The sequence below is a fragment of the Dendropsophus ebraccatus genome, chromosome 2 (assembly GCF_027789765.1).
Source record: "Dendropsophus ebraccatus isolate aDenEbr1 chromosome 2, aDenEbr1.pat, whole genome shotgun sequence".
Taxonomy (NCBI): Eukaryota; Metazoa; Chordata; class Amphibia; order Anura; family Hylidae; genus Dendropsophus; species Dendropsophus ebraccatus.
The window spans coordinates 140,029,320-140,048,150 of NC_091455.1; the positions used below are offsets into that span (position 1 = coordinate 140,029,320).

At 38.6% G+C, this 18,831-nt stretch overlaps 1 protein-coding gene across 2 annotated transcripts in view; it reads left to right on the forward strand.

Annotated features, from left to right (window-relative positions):
• Positions 1 to 18,831, forward strand: part of GLI3 (GLI family zinc finger 3) — a 180,713-nt gene that overhangs the window by 105,779 nt on the left and 56,103 nt on the right. For both annotated transcript variants that reach the window (XM_069958403.1, XM_069958404.1), the window contains exons 5-6: positions 9,703 to 9,908; positions 11,870 to 12,022. In XM_069958403.1, coding sequence (XP_069814504.1) covers positions 9,703 to 9,908; positions 11,870 to 12,022 — 359 coding nt within the window. The remainder of the gene's footprint in view (positions 1 to 9,702; positions 9,909 to 11,869; positions 12,023 to 18,831) is intronic.

The following is an 18,831-nucleotide window of genomic DNA, read 5'->3' on the forward strand; positions in this document are numbered from 1 at the left end:
CTGAAAAACTAGAGATTTTTAAATAGGGGTAGATTAAAAATTTATATAACTTTCTGACAGCAGTTGATCTGAAAGATTTTTTTTTTCCGCTGAAGTACCCCTTTAAATAGTGTATCTTGGGGTGGAGTGCCATTAACATCAATGGAAGTCATGCATGCAAACTGCATAAAACAGCTGCCTGACAACCCCTGGCTGCCACAACTACGCCAGAGGGGGCTGGGGGCATCTTGAGATGCTGGTTTTCACATCTGTGAGGTATTTATGGCATACTTTGTGGTTATACCAAGAATGTCTCGGATGGGAATACCTCTTTAAGTTCAGCACCAGATAGACCTCTGGTCATACATGCAATTAAAATGGTTTCATTTGTCAGCGATGGACACATTCCAGCAGCCACATTGGCACCTGGACTGCTGTAAGAGGCTCCTCAAGTCTGCAGTATTTTTTCATCCCTTCCATATAGAATTTAAATCCTGTTTGACAAAGGCCTGAATTTTTTTCAGGGTTCATACATGAAAGAAAAAGTGTTAGAAGCATCAGGTCAGCAGCAGAAGTGACTTTTTTGTGGAAGACTTTCATAGAGGTTGTAGCCTCAGACGTCAATTTATAGGCTATTTTATTTTCAAGGAGCCCTCTTAGTCATAGTTTCCTGCATTTGATGTGGATATTAAAGAATCCAGTCCAGAGTAGTAAGTAACATTAGCCCCGAATTCTCCACACTGCAAGTTAGTTAGAAGAATTGCAATAATAGCATATGTCTAAAGCATATTAATATTAGTTATTAGCCTGTGCCATATTCCATCATAGACAAGTCTAGAATTGTTGATGAAGCATGGTCGACATTTGTATTAGTGGGGTCCATAAAGCTCACTAGAGCTAGTCAAAATACGGAGTGGTGTAGAGGACGGTTAGACAGATGGGGATAATGTTGGTCACTGCTATTTAGCAGAAAATGTACTTCCATGAAGGGTGTCCTTTGTTTAAGCTTTTGTGATCTGCGCTTGCAGTAAAGTTCCAGTGCACTCGAGTGTTTGGAGGGCTATTGTTAGATGTCTCTTTGTTTCCTTTGTTTAAAATGTTTATTTTTTCTTCCTTCCCATAGGGATCCCTGGTCTTTCTCCTCCAGGATACCCCTTCTTGCCAGCTCATTTTCTGCTTGAATAACATTCCTTTGGGCGCCAACCCCTTAGTTCTTGTAGAAGGATTGGTTTCTAAATCTTTTTATTAGTCTCCACTTACAGCTGCCCCAGACCAGTAAACTGTTTTTGAATGACTCCCAGACAGTATATTGCCATACTGTACTAGCTTTTGTGGACTGCTTCAATGATTTCTGCATGGAGGTAAACAAGGAATCAACAAAACATCCACTTATCTCAGATTACTCTCAGCCTTCTTGTTGGATAAACATACAAAAGAAAGTTGTGTTTTTGAAAATGTTCATAGAATCCATGCAGAAAGTTTGAAGCATATATGTAAGATTGCTAAAAAAGTTTGCTACTTAGTCTTAACCTGGCCCCTTACTACTAGGTTTCAAATTTGCTGTTCACTGTACAATACAATCTTCATTATCTTTCATTATACTACTGACATTCCATCAATACAGTCTATGGACTAGACGAAATGTACATTTGCCTTTTACATTTAGATCAAATAACATTTTCATTGGGGAACCCATAAAGAATTAAGGCCTCCATAAACATCAGTAAAAAATCTGCTGCAGCCGACCAACTAATTTGTATTGAGGCCTTCCAACGCTCTCCGAAAGGAAGAGGCATATTTCCTTAAACTAGGTAATCCTTTTGTCTTAAGAGAGATAAGCCACCTCCAGAGCTATGTGGCAGCAGCATACCCAGTCCCCTTCATGAACATTTATTTGTATAGTGTGAATGTTAGAGAGAGCTGTTAGCTTAACAAACATGACGGTGGTGAAGAAGTATGGGCACTTTACCTGCTCAGGAATGAAGCATGATGGGCTTTGCCTAAATTGGACCTATTAGCAGGAAAACAGGAAAACCTTGCTGTAAAGAAGCACATGGCTAGATAAGGATATTCTTCATGATTCCGAGTGTACCCTTTTCTTCATAGTCTTCTCCAGCATTGAGATATAAGGTTTCTTAGTTAATATGTAAATAAGGCCTAAATGCTTAGGGGGCCTTCCCCAGTATGGTAAAAACTCAGGTCATGTCCTCTTTATCTAGTGACTGTTGGTCAAACGGGGTAGGTGGATGTAAGCGGGTGTGGAGCCAGCAAATAAGAATATGTAGACTGACTAAACCCTGGTTATTTGCCGTGCTGGGGAATGCCCTCTGGGCTTTTGAGCACCATTTACATATTAATAAAGATGCTTATATTTTGAAAGGAATATGGGATATGCCTAAAATCCTGAAAAAAACCCTATCTCCCCATGGGTTTAGATACACCTTTGTTTTCCTGCTAATTTTGGAAATCTCCAATATAATTATTTCAAGACTTTAAATTTTCAATTTTTTCTTCTTCTTGTTGCTGAACATGAGTAATCCTGCCAGTAGAAGTAATCCTTTTTTAAGCTATAATTAGATTGAGATCAGCTAATGGTAACAAATGGGCAAATAGAGTCCTCCTTCCACATAATATTTCTTCATCACCTTCTTTATTTTTATTCTGCTTATACTACACACCACTCCTAGATGCTGTGGGCCTCTCTCAGGCTTGTCTAGATAAGCCATTAGGAGGTTATCGGACTGCAATGCAACTGTCCAATTCTTCTTCAATGGAAAAAATTATAATCAAAGGTTATGAGGTTAAGCAAAGAGATGAAGAAGAGAGGAAAAAAGTGCAGGTTACATGAAATGTTTGCCTGACGTTGTACAGCGGTACTAAGCACATCGACTCTGTGGCTGAGACTTCATGATTAATGGTGTTTATTCTTGACAGAAGCCTCCTCTATTTATCTGCAATACAGTTTAGTGATTTTATCAGTCACCTGAATGAGAAATATTCAGTCATACCAATATTGCAGTGTAAATTGAGTAGAGTCACTTTTTATTATATCTCACAGCCTTATCATCCTCACAGTAATTTTCTCGCAGTGGTTTGATACGGAAAGGCTGGATTTAGCTGTACTTGACACAAAGCCTCTTCAATTCCACTGAAAGTTCAGACTGCTCTTAGAAATGCAAAAGAAAAAAATACCTCACTCTTATCCAAGCAATTTCAGGATTTGAAAGAATACAGATAAAGAAGCTGAGACCTGGATGGGGAAAACGATGTAAATGTGGATTCGTCTAATAGCAGTAAAGTGACTTGTGAAAAGGTCCTTCAGTATTATAACTTTAAGGCTCAGTTTAAAGCGTTCTGCCTTGATATGTAGTTCTGTTTGTTCTAATCAATGACAACCGGGCTTTGGTCTCAGGGAGACCCAATCCTTCATCTAACTGATTACAGACCCTTAGCGGCTGTTCTGAAATTTCCATGCAGAATTTAGAGCCACATGAAATGAACCTCAAAGGGAATTGCACATGTTTAATAACACAAGCATTTAGCAAATATCCTTGGGATATTTAATATCCTTTTGTAGACCATAATTGCCTATCAAAAGATACAGTACTGACCTGAACATTCCAGCTCAATAGCAGTATTTGGGAATAAAGTTGCTCATCTTCTTTTTAAACTGGTTCATAAGACTAGATTTACAAACATTAAAATAAAAGCTAAATACAACTGTAATTTTGAGTGAAAAAGGCCGTATTTTACAAAAGCAGGTGGAAAATAATGAGCATGGTCATTATTTGGACAGCAGTAATCAATTACAGCTGTTATTCTATACAACATGTGCACTGCCATCCAATTTCCCATTGACTTCAATAGAGCACATCCAGCCATATTTTGTCCTCTATTTTACCTTTATTTTACTTTGTGGAAACATAGTTCAAAGGTTTTTTTTTTAACCATTGGCAAAGTTAAATGTTTTTTTTTTTTTTTTTAATGGTATATGGCTATGTTCACACATCATTAAAATGGTGGACGTTTTATTAGGCGACCATCATTTAACAAGTGACAGTATTTATTTCATAATAATGGCCTTTATTCGTATAATAATGTCCGTTATTTGTCGTTAAATGATGGTTTTACAGTAAAATAGGCTGTCATTTAACATGTGTGTAAGCTTATGGATTCAATAGAAAGGGTTCATCTACTTGGGGTTCTCCCTATCAGCCAGAGCAGAAAAGCCACACACAAATCGCAACTCTTGTTTGAGCAGACCCATCCCACTCTTTACTTGAATGGCACCATGTATTATTACATTTTAAGCTACTGGAGGTAAAATGTATGGTCATGCTCAGCTTCTGCTGGCAATAACAGCTTATCATTGTGGGTTAAGGCTATGTTAACACACTGTCAGAAACAGGGCGGTTTTTATCGGACAGCAGTCACTGAACGTAAAGTAACATCCGTTCTTTGTATAATAAGAGCCATTAATTGTCATTAAATGACAGCCATCCAATAAAAACGTCTGTCATTTTAACGGTGTTTGAACATAGCCTAACTCTTGCTATTTGAGGGCTGTCTTCGGGTTATAGTGATCTGTCTTTAACTATTCTTTCCAGGTATTTGTATGATCAGGAGACATTTTCTTTCTTAATTTTTTGTTAAAACTTGCAATTACAGATGAAAGGCAGATAATCATTGACAATTGAAATCAATATTCTGTACTAAAAATATTTCATGTTTTTCAGAGAAAAACCTAAAAAGTGAAATACCAGTCTACAACAAGTGTCTATCAAAATAATTATTGGCCGTTATGGCAGTTAATGGTCTTGTGTAATATAAGACAACGATCAGCCAACAAGTTGAAAGACAAACGGCTAATATAACAATGATCTGCTGCCGTCACTCTGTGGAATAGGAGCGGTGGTAGCAGACCGCTGCTATCTGCTACAAGCTGCCCGGACAATCTAGTCATCAACCTGGCAGCCCCCCCATACTTACCCGCTCACTGCTGACGCGTGTTATAGTGGTGGCAGCGACCGGGGAATGACTCGCCCCGTATAATAGGGGCTTTGGACTCTGCTTCCGTACATCCTGTGTTGCCCGTCTCGGCAGTCATGTGGAGGAGGTGTCTTTTACAGCTTGTACTTTAACTGTCTGATGTTTACTATTGGATTGGAGACACTAGCTGGTGTTTTTTTTTATATCTGGTTAAATCTACTAGAAGTTTATCAGCATAGATAAAAAATCCCTTGTTTTGTGCACTGGTGCAAAGCTAAGTTGCTCCATTTGGTTATTGCTGTGCAGGAAGCCCTGTTAAGTTTGCAGTTCTATGGATTTATAAGAGAACTGCAGGTGTGAGATTCCCAGAGGCTGTTTGACAAATTAATTGCTTCCTGAGCTGTGTTCTCACACGACATGCCCTCTTTTTGAATAGCCCAGATTCTTCAGACCATTGCAGTATCTCTTACTAATGGAGCTGGGGATACTGAAGTGCATGCTCCTAATAGCCTGACTTCTTTGTCGCTTGATTAGTTAATTGAAAACAGACAATTCATTACACTGTTACTGTCATGTTGCTTGATGTTTAGAGTAAGTACTGTATAGTCTCTGAAATATATGCAGTGTGTACTTGTAGTTACGTATTAAAAAAACAAAAACAAACAAGTTTTATTTTATAATAACTGAAAGATCTGATCTCCATCTGGTTGACAATCGATATTTAAATTTACAGTATGTGTCCGGCAGTAGGTGTGTTTTGTTGATCATAGCAACCAATCACAGCTCAGCTTTCAAATATTTGTGTGTCCGGCACTGATTCATTGGTATGGACAACAAAGAACACCCCTCCCTACAATAAGAAAATAAATAAATCTACCCAAAGGTGTATTATAGTAAAAGAGGTAAACAGTGTTCTTTCACCAAAAAGAAGAGGCTGGTCAGGTCCCCAAATTGCTTGGTTTTATTAGACGCCCTATATTTCAGTCAGTATTGTGGTCCTCATATTGCAACCAAAACCAGGAGTGGATTAAAAACACAGAAAGGATCTGTTCACAAAATGTTGAAATTGAGTGGATGGCCACCATTTAATGGCAAATCTTTGCTGGTATTTTAAAAGAACGGCTGTTGTATTGAAATAATGGCAGTTATTTACTGTTATATGGCGGCCATCCACTCAATTTCAACATTGTGTGAACAGAGCCTTTCTGTGTTTTTAATCCACTCCTGGTTTTGGTTGCAATATGAGGACCACACTACTGACTGAAATACACGTAGTGTGAACCCAGCCTTAAAAAAAAAAAAAAGTTAGTTTTAGTTTGACATGTACCTAGCTTTGCTTCAGATTTATCCACTGCCCTCCTTACTATCTCAGTGAAGCCTTAAAGTGGTCATACACCCTCGATAACTGATGGACGATAGTTTGGCCAACAGTTCTCTCCCGTCCGCGACTCGTCCTCCCCATACACAGGAACATTTGGCATGATCTTGCATTCCTATATTCTTTATGCATATCTCTTCCAGAACGAATACACGGTATGCCGAATAAAGTATAAAGTGTATGGGGACCTTTAGAAATTAGATTGCTCCACTAGTGTCTCCAGATTCCTTCCCAAGCAGCATGCACAATGGGTAGGGCCCCATGTGTTGATCAAGATCTCACATATAGCTGAAGCCTTTTGTCAAAGATGGTGACATAAATGTTTTATTATAAACTTGACACTGAATTTGCCTGTCAATGTGACATAGCTATAACTACCTCAAGAAACAAATGAAAAGATATCTTGTCATAACTGGAAGGGAGATTAAAGTTTACAATCTAACATTTCATAATGATCATAAAAAGAATGATCGCATTTATGTTGGTATGACTATGCATTCTTTGACGCTTGTTCACCCTTTTTTCTTTATCTTTAATCCTTCATTTTAAATATTTGCCCTCAACTGTTAGTCTTTAAGAAAATCTTGTGAAATTAATTCCTAAGGGCAAAGAAATATAAGGGAGAATAGTGTCTATTATAGCATCTTATACTGTATGTGACACAGTTTAGTCATTTGCACGCAACATAGCTGACAGTGAGTTGGTATTCAAGTCTATAGTCTATTTTATAGCTTGATGTGAAGGAATTAAGCCATTATTGTATTCTAAAGGTCTAAGGAATTTTCTGAATATTTCTTAAGGCACCCTCAATCTTATGACAGAATGCATATGCCAACAGGGCAGCTGACATTTTTAATTATAGAAGGGTCCGTCTTCTATAGGGGATCTGTGTGCCACTTACCAAGCTTAACGGGATTTTGTATGTGGAAAATATAGTCTAAAAGAGGCAATGCTTTCACTGGAAGACTGGAAGCTCAGTTATATGGCAAATATACCACAATTTCTGTTAGATTTCTGTGGAATACAAAAAACCTCTCTATATTCAGCTCTATGCAATTAAAGGGGTTATCCAACACTACAAAAACATGGCCACTTTTCCCCCCTCTCTTGTCTCCAGGTTGGGTGGGGTTTCAAACTTAGTTCCATTGAAGTAAATGGAGCTTAATTGCAAATCACACCTGAACTGGAGACAGAAGAGGGGGAAAAGTGTCAATGTTTTTGTAGCGCTGGATAACCCCTTTAAAAGCAGACAGTAGAGCCACATTCACTTCTACAAGTGCTGTGTTATGGCTCTGTACAAAATGTTGGTAGTTCTAACTAGTAGCGGATTATAACAGGTCTGTTTCGGCCAGTAGCCCGGGGGCCCTGAGCTCCTGATAGGCCCATGGCCCCTCAAACAGGCTTGTGTTTAGTCATGATTTGCATAAAAATCGCTGCTTTTTACCGCAATTTTGCACAAATCAGGGCAAAACTGCAAACAGGAGACAATGCAGTAACATTAGAGAATATATTGAAGGACCTTATCATGTGACAATGATGTCACCACAGGTCCTTTACAGGCTGCATTATGGAGGAAAAAGACTTAAGTTAGTGCCGCCATAGTTACAGTGGGTTGGGGGAGGGGCCAAGCTTGGTAAACAGCCCGGGGCCCATAGTAAAGTTAATCCGCCCCTGGTTCTAACGTTGTATATATAGAACTGTATTGAGATAAATCAATTAATACAATAGGACCTTGTATAGTTTTATATATATTGCACCAATTGCAAGTGTAGAGCGCCCTCCCTTTCACTCAGGGACACTCTCAGGACAGTGCAGGACACTGATCTCCGCCCCGGAATTCTGCCGTTTATGCTCAGTGTGAGCGGGGCCTAACAGGAGATTTTTTTTTTAGAACTGGAATTCATCTTTAAAGGGGTTTTCTGGGGACATAACATTTTTAAATATATCTAGGAGTAGTGTTTTAAGTCATTCTTACCTACCTAATCTACTGCAACCCCTGGGCTGATGTCATCAGGCCTTTGCTTGTCACGCTTCTACCAACTTCCAGTACGAGCTGTCTCAACAGGAATTTCCTGCTTAGCCAATCACAGCTGCAGACATTGATTGGTTATGTGAGATGGCTCAGAAGCAGGAAGAAGCAGTGACCAGTAGGATGACTTCAGACTGTGAGCTTCAGGGCGATCAGGAGAGGCTAGTATGGCTTGCTATTTATTTTTACATCATATATAATCATTATATAATCATGTCCCTTAACAAACCCTCAAAATCTTTTTACAATATTTTACTTTTTAAAAGTGCTGCCTGTGCTGTGAAGTCTACATATTTTAGTATATATGGTAACTATTTTAATTTGTGCTAAGAATAAAACAAAGTTGTACAAGTTCCAGATCGAGTAGATATGAGAGAGACATAATACAAAAGAGACAAGTATCACATCCATAGTTTGTTTCATTGGCTTTGGAGCTCTCTCGGGAATTGCTTTGATCTGTGATTAAGATATCTTTCTGTCTAGCCTGGAAGACATGGTAGAACTGCCTCTAACATTAGATTACAGTCTGCTGTGGTGACATCTGCCAATAGCAGCTCTCACCATTATCAAAACACATCTTATTCTGTATTGAGGAGCCCTCTGTCTTCTTGCTACATGTTACTTAATTAGACTCTCTGTCTTTTTTCTCATCTAAGAGGTTTTTTTTCCAGTTTTGATCAAAATATATGTAAATTGTAAAATGAATGAAAGTATTAAAAATATTTACTATATTTAATACTATATTTCCATCACTTTTAGGAATTTGAAGGGGCTCTCTGAAATTCCTTGATAACAGATCAATACATAGTCAATAAATAAAAATGGTGGAATTTATCCAGAAATAGCAGCACTTCTGTCTTTGAGCAGTGTCTTGTATTGCAGCTCAGTCTCTGACACATGAATAGAAAAGAATGGTACTTCTAATGCTAAGGAACCCTTGTAAACACTATAGAAAATGAACTGCTATGAAGTCAACTATTATGTGTTTGAGACATAAATGTATAATATTGAAATTACTGGAAAGTTGCTGCTAACTTTTTTTCTACATTGACAGCCTAGGCCATATTCCTAAGCCAGTTTTGTGTATTAGCTGTTCTAAGTAACATTGCATCTTGCAAACATACAACATAGTTTGTGATAGTTGCCTTATTATTTATTCCTTGCTTTATAGAATACAAATATGGCATTTTTTGTAGCATTTAAGTTGGCCCATTTTATTAGCAGATTGTAGACTGCAGTGCTGGGGCTAACGCAAAATGTGTGGCTTCATACTTTCCATTGTTTTTATATTCTTTACTTACACTAATTTTGCACTGCTCTTTTCCAGGCCTTCTGCCTTAGCAAGCAGCCCAACGTATTCAGATCTGCCATTCATACGGATCTCTCCGCACAGGAACCCTGCAACAGCTTCAGACTCCCCTTTCAGTCCTCCTCATCCTTACATCAATCCCTACATGGACTATATCAGATCTTTGCACAGTAGCCCTTCCCTTTCCATGATATCAGCAGCTCGTGGGCTCAGCCCTACTGACGGTGAGTCTATATAATATAGAAAACAATATGCATTATGGTTGCATTACCTAACTATGATCATTGCCGAAGGGTTATTCACCCAATCATCTTCGATAGCGTACAGTAATAACATAAAACATCCCTTTTGTTCTGGTTCTATCCCTTTGCTAAATTTTTATACAGTGAAGTGATATCTAATTTAATCCTCAAGATGCCAGATCTTAGCTGGAGAACCTTGGATTTTAGCTTTTGCTAACTTAATCATAGTCACTGTCAGTATGATCAGATTGAAATATTAGCCAAATGTTAAGATTCCACATTGGAACTGCATGACTTATAGATGACTATCACAAACGCATAGACTCAATGCCAGGTATGATAGGTATGATCAACATTGTGTACAATGAGTCACTATTAAAGGCAAATCTGTTCCTATTCAGCATGTGAAAGGCATCCCCAGTCGTTTCTCTGCTGGCTGCACGACAGCAAAGGACATGCCTTATCTATTAGACACCTTAATAAATTATAGAAGATAAGGCAGGATGGTAGGAAATTGCTAACACTTCCTCTTTCACTAAACATCTTGCTTTCTGTCCTCTCGCAGCAAGCGCAACTGTTGACAAGAACCTGCTGGGCAAGAAACATTATTCTTTAAATAAGATCAGTAATTCTAAAACATAACTGTATCACAATTTTCACGTCATCTATGATGTTTGCTTAAACATATTAAAGTGAGATCAAGTGACTGGCAGCATTGCATAAAGGTACACGTACTGTACATAAAAGCTGGCAGATTGTCACCCAGTAAATATGACTGTCCAAATAAAAAAGAAAAAAAAAAGGAATGATAAAAAGACAAAGGGGAAAAAGTACAGTAGAATTGCTTTAATCCAGCATCAACAGGATCTGATACTTCTAGATTATTAAATGTTATGGTTTATTGGAAGATCAATGTATATAAAGTTCATTTAAAGTGACTCTGTACCCACAATCTGACCCTCTGTCCCTCCTTATCATTAGGAATGCTCCAGGCAGATTTTCTACTATTCATCACCTGTGTCAGCACGGCACATGGGCTGGATCGTTAAGGCACCTGTACAATGTTCTAGGGGCATTCCTAATGATAAGGAGGGTGGGGAGGAGGGACGGAGAGGGTGTGCCAGCCTAATGCATACACAATCTAAGACACGGCTATTGGGCACAGGGCTGCAAGTTTAAAAGTTGTTTTTTAGGACAATAACCTGCCGAACAGACCCCAGGACAGATCTTGGATTAAAAGCAGCTATCTGAAGGTACAAGTGGTTTTGGGGGGACAGATTGTGGTTACAGAGTCGCTTTAAAGAGTAAAGAACCTTCAGAAAGATGACTGCCTTGACTGGATGCAACCATAGCAAAACAGTTGTTAGAAGTATAACAGAAGGTCTGCTGAGGTTCTAGAATCTGAATGTAACCCAGTCTGTTCTCATTCACTGGTGGCCAGTAGAAATCTTAAAAATTGCAAAAAAATACAACATATTACAAAATTGTTATACAGTATATATACCAATACACATTATAGAGGAGTTGTCTGGGGAGTTTAGTATGGTCAGGTTGGGTAAATAGGGAAAAAAAAGTTATAATACCCACCAAATCCACACAATCTCTGCTTTCTGGTTCTATCTCAACACACGTAAAATGCAGATCGCTGGCCACAGCAGTGACCCACCCCAGCCACTGATTGGCTGAGCAGTATTTCCAGCCATTTCCTGTGTGCGAAGACAGAGCCAGGAGATAGTGATCACCAGTGACTGTATAGTGGGTAGGTAGGTAGGTAGGTTAATAATGAACTATTTTATTTAACCCAGTCTGATCCCTGGGTCCCCGAAAAAAGGCAAACTTATTAAGCCCTAAATAGGTTCATGTCACGATGGCAAATATAAGTATCATGCCTATAAAACAGCTTGATGCCTATTGTGTTGACACCTGTGTATTGTATCTTTCAGTTCCACATGCTGGTGTAAGCCCGGCTGAATATTACCAACATATGGCCCTGCTTGCGGGACAGCGTAGTCCATATGCTGATATCATCACTTCCCCAGCAACTCCGGGTACTGGAGCTACAGCCCTTCATATGGAGTATCTCCATGCTATGGAAAGTAAGTAATGTATTGGTTTTATGTTTAATTTTTGTGTTTCAGATTGTACACATTCTGTACATTTCTGTCAACATTATAGTGTGAATTATGGAAAGACATACCATAGTGTATTGCCATCTATACTGTTTCATAGTAAAAAGCTTTTAAGAAAGAATGCGATTGGAGATTAAAAAATCCAGTGGAGCATGATGCACATATTACTATATGTAATGCATGGAAGCCATATTCAGGCTCTGTGTAACATGAGACCTAAATACATAAGTGTGCATTACCCATAATGTTCAAATTTCTTCATTTGAAAGGGCACTGTGATTTCCAAAATGGAGAATGAGCTGGGAGAAGTGTACCAATAGTACATTGTGTGAGCTCAGCATACTGTGTTTAAGGCAGTTGGTTAATATATGTCTATGGGGCCATCTAGCTTAGACGCAGAGAAAGAGATATGTAGAAGAGCATGTCTCTCCCTGCTCCTTCTACTGATCGGTCAGAGTCTGAACTCTCTAACCCAGACCTATTAAAACTTTTAACGTCTCCCCTACATGTCAAAAGTTTTTTTTTTGAATGGCATGTATGCTTTAACCCTGATGTTTTTTCTCTCTTGTGCGGTATTGAAGTAGAGAAATAAAGTCATCAGAAACTTTTCCCTACACATTTGCCCAGTTATTTTCTGGGATTATATCCAACGTCCAACTTATTGACTGGACCTTCTAAGAACATCAAAGAGAGACTAGGGAAATTCTCAAATATGCTTTCTTGTGCTCTTCTTATTAGACATTTCCAGCTAAGACATTTATCTTGCCTTTGAGTAGCACTGGGAAGCACAGGGAAATGTGTTTAATCTTAAATTCTTTTGGCCCTAGCAATGGCAGTCTGGCACAAATACAGTTATGTACTGCACCAGGAAATGTTTGTTATCTTTATACTTGCTGATGGTCTATAGAGCAGCACACTTATGGAAGTTCGAGCAGCATATAATAAAACCTGACTAACAAATCCTCAAAGCTTTGGACTTATTAGGTTACATAATGTGTCACAGGCCCGATAGAGGATTCATGCAAAATTCAACAGCTGGACAGGAGCTAAAAACTTTGTACATCTAAGGAGAAGCATGGCGAACAATGAAGGGGGAAGGGAATCATTCTAAAAAACAGAAATAATTCTAATAATATTCCTAGTTATAATAACGGTCACCCATTGCCTCACGTTAATATATAAAATTCTATAACATTGACTCAAAGACGATGTAATATAAAGTAGAAGGAACCAGTAGAATCTTCGCTATATAACAAGTCATGTTGTACATGTGGATGTTTATACATGAGCATTCCATATAAATCAGCCTAGAAGAGATCAATAAACCAGTACTACCATGTAAACATTAAACTCTTTGCCTTAGTACAATAATGCTAATTCTTACATTTAATGGGTCAACTTTTGAGGAAGCTCATTAAAGAAAGGATTATTGAATAAATGTTAGACTCAACTATTCCAAGAAGCAGACAGAATATGACAGACTGAAGCAGACAGGAATCAAATGTCCAGACAGAAATCTTTTTTCTGATACGATTTAGTGTTATATCTATGGGTGAGAAGATCCAATGAATACAGTACATGTTTTTATTTCTAAAAGACTGTATAATGACACTGGTACCCTTACTGTGGACTATAATGGGTTACGTGGACCATTTAAAATAACGTCTGTTGCTTGGCCATGAAAAAAACCCCCAAAAATAATTATAATGGGGGAAATTGGTGTAAAGTAGAATTGGCTCAGTTGCCCCTATCAACCAATCAGATTCCACCTTTCATTAAAAAAAAAAAAATCTGTGAGGAATGAAAAGTGTAATCTGATTGGTTGCTAGGGGCACGTAAGACAATTCTACTTTACACATCGTTGATTGCTTAATAGGATCCGGACCTATTTTTATCGTTTGATCGTTCACTCATCGTTTGCACATTGTTCGGTGGAATAAGAACTCACAGCTGAAACGTACGCAATAGCGACGACTAAACAACCGCAAGAATGATCATAAATAATGATCATCGTTTCGTGTACTTGGGCGAACGATTTCGGGACGTTTGCCTTAGCGGTCGTTTAAGATCGTTTATTGTTAATCAATAGTCGTCGGAAAATTGCTTAGTGTAATAGTACCCTTAGGCTATGTTCACACTACATTTAAAAAAGAGAAAAGGCGTCCTTTATTTATTTAAAAGGACGTCTGTTTTTCCTGTGATTTAATTGAGTTCAATGCAATGCACTGAAGTCAATGGAATGACTGACGTCCAATGCACACACTGTATAAAATGAAGGATGTTGTCTGCACACACGTCAAAATAATGATTATGACAATTATTTTCGGACGTCTTTTGCCAACAGCGAATGTTTTTTTAGTTGTTCACACACAGTTTTTCTTTTTTCACCATCCTTTCACCAATTTTACTGTTAAATTCAATGGCCTTTTAAATTAAAGACACACCCAAAGGCCAATTAGTCACCTAAACTAGAATAATGTATAAACAACTGTCATTGCACTGACGGGCGACCAAACAGCGAAATGACAGACGCAGTTTTTTCTTTTAAAAACAGAGAGGGAAAAACGTAGTATGAACATAGCCTTGAAATGAAGGGCAGTTTATAGTATTTACATTGTCTTTTTAAAATATCTTAAGGGTAAAAAATGTATATATAAATATATATTTTTAATAAATTCTACAGGCACAGAAAGTAGAAGAATGAATGAGTGTGCTCCATGCACAAGAGCACTGAAATAAAATCATCTAATTACATTGGGCGCTTTCTGTTTTAATGAGCGTGCTTAGTAACTCTGCTTTGTTACTTATTAATGTGTCTTTTTTTAATTTGTTATCTTTTTGGAAGGTTTGTATTATGTAAGTGTATTGCACTCAATCTCCTCTAATGCTAATTATTTGCCGGAATTGCGCTAATGACTAGAAAGACAAATTAAGTTGAAACACTGGAAAAACAAAAGCAATTGACGCAGTCTCGTTTTCTTCACATGACAGGAATGTGTGTAGTCAGGTAATGGATGATGGGTGTTTTTATTTAGACAAAGGCTAGTGGGAAAACCAATTAAAATAATTTCCCAGTCTGTAAATTAATTGTCATTAAGGTGGGCTTTGAATGTCCTATCATTTATCACTGGAGAAAAGGAAACCTTTCCCAGTCAGACCTACAGATTACAGTTAACCTCTCTAATACAGGGGATTACAAATAAAGCGTTGTACCATCATCAATGTGTGTATGCCTTCTAGCTAGTGTTAATGGACACATGCAATAAAACAGTCAGATTCAGGTTATTGTAATAGCTGTTCCAGACATTCAGAGACACAAAGAAACACAAAAAAAGGAGTGCTGTATAGTCAATATCTTATTGATATTATACTCTCGTTCTAGAAATAGAAAGGAAGAAGGAGAGCGCTAAGTGCAGACAAACAGGAGAGGGGAATAAATACTCCTGGTCGGGTTGAGCACAACTCCAATAGAATTATTGAGTTGAGAAACCCCCGGCAGGAGTGGGGTTACTAGGAGCTGGAGCCAAGGTCGCCATCCGGCTCAGAATCAGTCTACACGTTCAACGCTGCTCTTGTGGACAGAATCTTTATCAAGACAGCAATAAAGATGAAGATTCCGTCCACAAGAGCAGCGCCGATTGTGGTCCTCCTTTTTCTCCATGTGCCAAACTGTTTCTAGAAATGCAACTCAGGAACGCTGCGAGATGTCAGTAATTCTGCCATCACTTACTTTTTGTAGTAGATGTGTGTATAGGGATAGATGTGTCACTCCAGTCCACAAGGGCAGGGAGCAGCCACCAGGGATCGCCTCAATGGCTAGTTACCTTGTTCCCAGCAGCCTTTAAAGCTATGATTCTTTTGATTGAGCCTTTTGACTGAGTATTTCGGAGGAAATAATAGTTCTGTCTCTGTTTCATGCTGCTTGTGGTTTGGGCAGCATGAATCAACTGTCAGTCATGAGCATGAAGCCTTAGGCTATGTGCACATTACGGAAATCACACAGATTTGCATTGCTTTCTCCTTTTCAAAGTAAAGGAAACAAACTGGATACAAAAACTAAATATTTTAAAATGTTTGGACGATTCGAGTAACTGAAACAAAAAATTGTAAATATCTAAATTTTGAATGTGTTGAATTCCTTTGAATCATTTGTATCATTTAATGATTTGCTATGATTTCATTTGAACTGTTTGACAGCCAACCGCTGATACCATACAGAGAAAGAAACATGCTATCCACATAATTGAGTGCCAAAGCCAAAACTATGGCATGGGTACCATAGCCAAAACCAACGCTTTCCTACCGAAGAAATTGTTCATTGTCTTACAGCCATTGGCTATGTTCACACAGCATTTATCAGCGTCAGTTGCATAAGTCTACCACCAGGCAGCATTCAGGACATACCTGCAGCCGATATTTCTGTATCAGCTGCCGGAACTTTCTTTTTTTACAATTGATTTGCGAGCACTGTCGGTTGTGCCCTCAAATCAATTAGTCATTCACTTCAATGTAAAGTGCATCCGCTATTATTTCCGAACACGGTTCATTGAACAGCATTCTGAAATCATAGGCATGTACATTATTTTACCGCCCGTTCTAAAGATCAGGCATTAAAATAATAATAATAATGTGTGCATACAGCGGACGGCATTGCATTGACTTCAGTGTAATGCCGCCCCTGATTCCATTGCAATCAGCATCCGTTCTTTACAAAAAAAAAAAAACAAAAACAGTGTGAACATTGCCTTTATATGCCTTTTGTGTGGAAAGAGCTGACATTCAGAATAAAAACATTTTGTTACAGACTTCTGTGACTTCATGAGCTCTTTTCTGAAAGCTTTTATTGACACTGTTTTATGGGCTGTCAGCATGCATTTTCTTGGCTGTTTCTAGAAAAAAATGAAAAGTGATTCATGGCCATCTATTCAGTGAGGACAAGGACCAGGACAGCCTTATTCAACAGAGCAGATTGGCACGCACTTACACCACGGGTCAGGCCATGTAATATTCACTTTAGTATAGACCAACTGTTAGCTGGCTTACTTAAAACCAAAATTGTGAACTAAAGTTTTGGCACATTTAATCCTTATGCTATGCTCCCACTTTGGGAACATATCAGGTAAAGGCAACTGTCTCATTAAATACATAGAGACCTTTACTTGATATGTTTCCAAAGTGGGAAAATAGCCTTAACCCTTTTGTCTGACCTGATGTAAAGTGCCAAACATATCATGTGAGACTGTCATGTAAGTTTTTTGGAGCAAATTGCACCAGTTTTCAATTCACCTAGGAATGTTCCAGATAAAGTCCAGTTTAAAGAATAGAGCGACCCATTGGTTGACACTGTGTAAGCAGAAAAATCATACTTATACTTTTAATATTTACACTTAATTGAAATCAAAAGCTAATTGTTATTTGGTGACTTTTTAAAAGTTTGGTGTAGCTTTGTAAAAAAAAAAAAAAAAAAAAAAAAAAAAAGCTCACCTTACAGGGGTACAATGGCTGAGGCTATGTTCACACTACTTAAGTTTCCGGCCGTAGCGCGCTCCGTGAATAAGCGGCCAGAGATTTACGTAGTTTGCGTGCAATGGAAAGTATGCGATCTACGGCTGCACAGTTCACACTACGTAAGAACTTACGCCTGGATCGAATGCGGCGCCGTAAAAAATGAACCAGACCATTGTTTCGGAACGGAAATGCTGTAACTTACGGCCGTAGCGTAACATGCGGTCCCGTACGGAGTGGTGATTTTTTCTTTTTTCCACTTTGATTTGCCGATCCAAAAGGTTCTGTGGGGTGTCCGGGGCTAGCCGAAGATATCCCAGTAAAATACCGCTGTCAGATCGCTACGTACGCAGCTCGGGAAGCGTACGTAGCTTACGAGCGTAAGTTCGCGGACCGTACGTAGCCGGCCGCAACTTGCGTAAATCGCGGCCGGAGTTTTACACGTATATGTCCGGCCGCGAAAAATATGCAGCCGGACATATACGTAGTGTGAACATAGCCTGAAAGTGATAGAAGACACATATGCACTAGTTTTTTTAACATTCAGCAGTCGGCCTAACTGGAAAAACATTGAGAGCAGATAATTATCTCTGGGCATAGAAGGAATTTCCTGTGTTTATGTTTATAAAAAGAGCTAAAGGCTTTATCTAAACAGCAGATAAATCATATTCATGGTGGATAACTTATGTTAATCTCCTCTGTAGTAGGAAGACTTTTATGGGGTTACATGTCATGAGTAGGGGAGGACTGATGCTGCCCTGTCATGTCATCTTCCCTTAAATCAGACATAATAAAACATCAGCTGACAGTTGACTTTGCAAAGATTTATATTGATTTCTATTGGCACTATATGAGGTGTTTTTGAAGCTACACAGGATTAAACAAATCCCAGGACCCGGTGGCCTTTTACATTTTTTGGCTAAGTTTACACTATGTATAACTTCTAGAGATAAGCATACCGTGTTCGGGTTCGAGTCGATCCAAACCCGAACGTTCGGCATTTGATTAGCGGGGGCTGCTGAACTTGGATTAAGCTTTAAGGTTGTCTGGAAAACATGGATACAGCCAATGACTATATCCATGTTTTCCACATAGCCTTAGGGCTTTATCCAAGTTCATCAGCCACCGCTAATCAAATGCCGAAAGTTCGGGTTCGGATCGACTCGAGCATGCTCGAGGTTCGCTCATTTCTAATAACTTCATTAAACAACGGCAGAAATTGCAGTTTTGCAACCATAGCCATTATTTAATGAAATTGCTGATAACATTGA